Source organism: Phodopus roborovskii, unplaced genomic scaffold (genome assembly GCF_943737965.1).
Source record: "Phodopus roborovskii unplaced genomic scaffold, PHOROB, whole genome shotgun sequence".
NCBI lineage: Eukaryota > Metazoa > Chordata > Mammalia > Rodentia > Cricetidae > Phodopus > Phodopus roborovskii.
The window spans coordinates 502,702-505,902 of NW_026125235.1; the positions used below are offsets into that span (position 1 = coordinate 502,702).

General features: G+C 36.1%; 1 protein-coding gene across 1 annotated transcript; it reads right to left on the reverse strand.

Annotated features, from left to right (window-relative positions):
* Positions 1-1,835: 1,835 nt before the first annotated feature.
* LOC127227445 (olfactory receptor 6F1) lies at positions 1,836-2,762 on the reverse strand. Its single transcript, XM_051191781.1, has one exon. The coding sequence runs from the start codon at positions 2,760-2,762 to the stop codon at positions 1,836-1,838; it is 927 nt and encodes a 308-aa protein (XP_051047738.1).
* Positions 2,763-3,201: the final 439 nt, after the last annotated feature.

Genomic DNA, 3,201 nt, shown 5'->3' on the forward strand with positions numbered 1-3,201 from the left:
AGAATTTATAAAAATTTCTTTTAGGAAGAAAATTTAGTTTTATTATTATAATTATGTAAACAGAAATTGTATATAAATGTAATACATAGATTTGTGCTTCCGTTCCCCCAGTGTCTTAAAGATACATCAAAGAAACATTAGCAATCTTACACTAAGATCATTCCAGGGTTTTTATCTTTATCTATAAATGGTACCAGTATTACAGGTGACATTGAACCACACTCCTGGAAAATAAATGATCTTCCTTTTCCAAACCATCTGTCAATATTTCAGCTAAAGTTTGAAGCTAAGGAACTTCTCTCACATACATGCTTAAAACCTGACTGACTTAATCTTATGCAAGCCCAGTTGCATCAAAACTGTGAGGGGAATAGATACAAAGAAAAGAACTACAAATTTAAAATGAGATATTAATATAACCATTAAATTCATGACTTTTTTGTATTTTTCTATATATTAGGTTTTCATCACTGAGAGAACTATTTAAAAATGTGTATCCTAACATCTTTAAATGATTGTGTTAGTTATTTTGTTTTCTGAAAAGGGTTTCTCTGTAGCTTTGAATGTCTTAGAACTTGGTTGGTAGAGCAGCCTGGCCTAAAACTAGCAGAGATCATCCTGCCACTGCCTCTCATGTCATAGGATTAAAAGCATGTACCACCAAGGTGTGGTTAAATGATCATCTTAACAGTAGTAGCCTGTTTAATGCCAAAATCATGATGGTACTAAAGCAATGCAAACTAGGCTTTCAGAGTTAGAGCATGTCTCAAAAACAAACAATAAAAAGTGAGGTTACCTACATAAGCCCTTCGTAAAGTAAGTAAAACCAAAAGGATATAGAGAAATGGCATGTATTGGACAGCTTCCTGGCACAAAAGTTGTTCTAATCTCACAAATGCCTTGCTGGCTCAAAAAAAAAAAAGGCACAAGGCACATCGTGTTTTGTTTTGTTTTTGTTTTTTTTTTTTTTAAAGACAGAATAATATGACTCTTTACTTTTGCTTCTTTATTTCAGATGCCATTAATGAATCTTGCATACCAGTTTGCCAATTGAAGACATAGTACTCCAAACCCACTGAGGCTGAGAAATGGGTAAGGAGCAAGACAAATTATTACAGCAAATCAAAATATTAGAATCTTCCAAGGGAAATATACTCCAGGGTTGGTAACCAGCATCCTACCATCAAAGGAAACACTCATTTTCAGGAACAGACTTACCTCAGAATTTTTGTAATTTGTCACAACTGAGCTAATACATTTGTTTTTCTTGGTTTTGTTTTCATGGTTTTTTTTTTTTCCTCAAATATAATACTGTTGGAGGGAAGGTAATCAGAAATTGTCTATCCCCAGTTTTGGAGAAAACAATACAAAAAACCATTTGTTTTAATTAATTTCTATATGCTGCTTATTTGGTAGAGAAAGATCAACTGATCTTTAATTTCAGGAATATTAATTGTTTTAAAATTTAAAAAGTATTGGTTGTTTGAAACCTATTTTTTTCTGTTGAAATGCTTGTGTATTACTATACAGGGAACTTGAAAGTATATTGTATCTTAGTATGTACTTGTTCATCTACATTGTTTGTGAAATTATTGTTTGACTTTGTGGCTAACAGCTTCCAATTCATAAGTATTTTAATATATTCATTCAAATTGCAAATTTTGTCTTCAAATAATATTACTGTTAATTTTATTTTACGTTTTTAAAATTTTCAACTCTTCAAATCTTACACATCACACAAAATTTCATGAATGATAAAGGTATATTACACAAGTATTAATTCCTGTATCAGTGAAGAAAACGATTTGCAATATGTTCATGGCACTACAGGAGGTTCATATTCTCCTCCATTTCTTCATCAGAGTTTCTCTGACCTCCTTGTTACGAAGGGTATAGATGAAAGGATTGAGAACTGGAGTTACAACTGTATTGAGGACATGAACCGCTTTGGTCAGATCTAAATCATCTTTGATGGAGGTTCGGACATGGAGGAAAATCGTGGACCCATACCAGATGAGCACTACAGTGAGATGGGAGGAACAGGTAGAGAATGTTTTGCTTCGGCCAGTGGCAGAAGGGATCCTCAGAATGGTACTAATGATGTAGACATAAGAAATCAGAGTAATGAGGCAGGAACTCAGGATAACCACAAAAGCTATCACAAAAGCCACTGTCTCCACTGCCTGTGTACTGCTGCAGGCCAGGGCAATCCAGGGTGCAATGTCACAGAAAAAATGATTGATGGCATGGGAGCCACAGAAGGACAAGGTGCTGATAAGAGCTGTTGGCACAGAAATGGCCAGGAAACCACAGATCCAGGAGCTAAGAGCCAGCTGTGCCGAGAGTAGGCTGTTCATTATAGACTGGTAGTGTAAAGGAGAGCAGATGGCAAGATAGCGATCATAAGCCATGGCTGCCAAGAGGAAGTATTCTGTGCAACCTAGGGAAAAAACCAGGTACATCTGCAAAAGACACCCTGAAAATGATATGGTCTGGCTTCTCCCCACCAGGATAGCCAGTGCTTTTGGGACTGCAGCTGTGGTATACCAGATCTCCAGGAATGACAGGTTACTCAAAAAGAAATACATAGGTGTGTGTAAATGTTCAGAAGTGCTGACCAATAGCAAGATTGCCATATTACCACCAATGCTAAGAAGATACATCACCAGAAATAGCATGAAAAGAGAAAGCTGTAGGAGCTGAGGTCCCGGGAAGCCCAACAGAAGAAAGTCTCCGGCGAGAGTTGCATTCTCTGTGATCATTATTGTGCTGAAGAAACAGACTTTCCTCACAGAGACCTCTAACCTGGCAGTCTACTTCTAGAAAGATAGAAAGATAAAAATATCATGAAAGCCTGATGTTCAGACCATGAAACTTGTCAGAGCAAACTAATATAGGAAATTAATGTGAGAATATTTTCTGAGTATTCTCTAAGACCATGATGATAGCTACACCCCAGATTGCTATTGTGGTTGTCCTGTGTTCCAAGATTTAAATCCTTCCTTGGCCTGCCTCATCCCATCACAAGACTTCAAATGGCTATTTCAGGATGACTCATGCATTATAACTCATGATTTTATATTACTTGAGTGGAAAATGGGAAGGTAAAATATCTTCTAATTGAAAAAAGATATAACTTCTACTTGTTCAGAAATTGTCCTAGCAACTTAAATAAGAACCACATTTGAGGGTTACAAAGCC

Coding starts and splice junctions, on each gene's coding strand:
- LOC127227445 (XM_051191781.1), bottom strand. CDS start 2,762: ATGATCACAGAGAATGCAACTCTCGCCGGAGACTTTCTTCTGTTGGGC.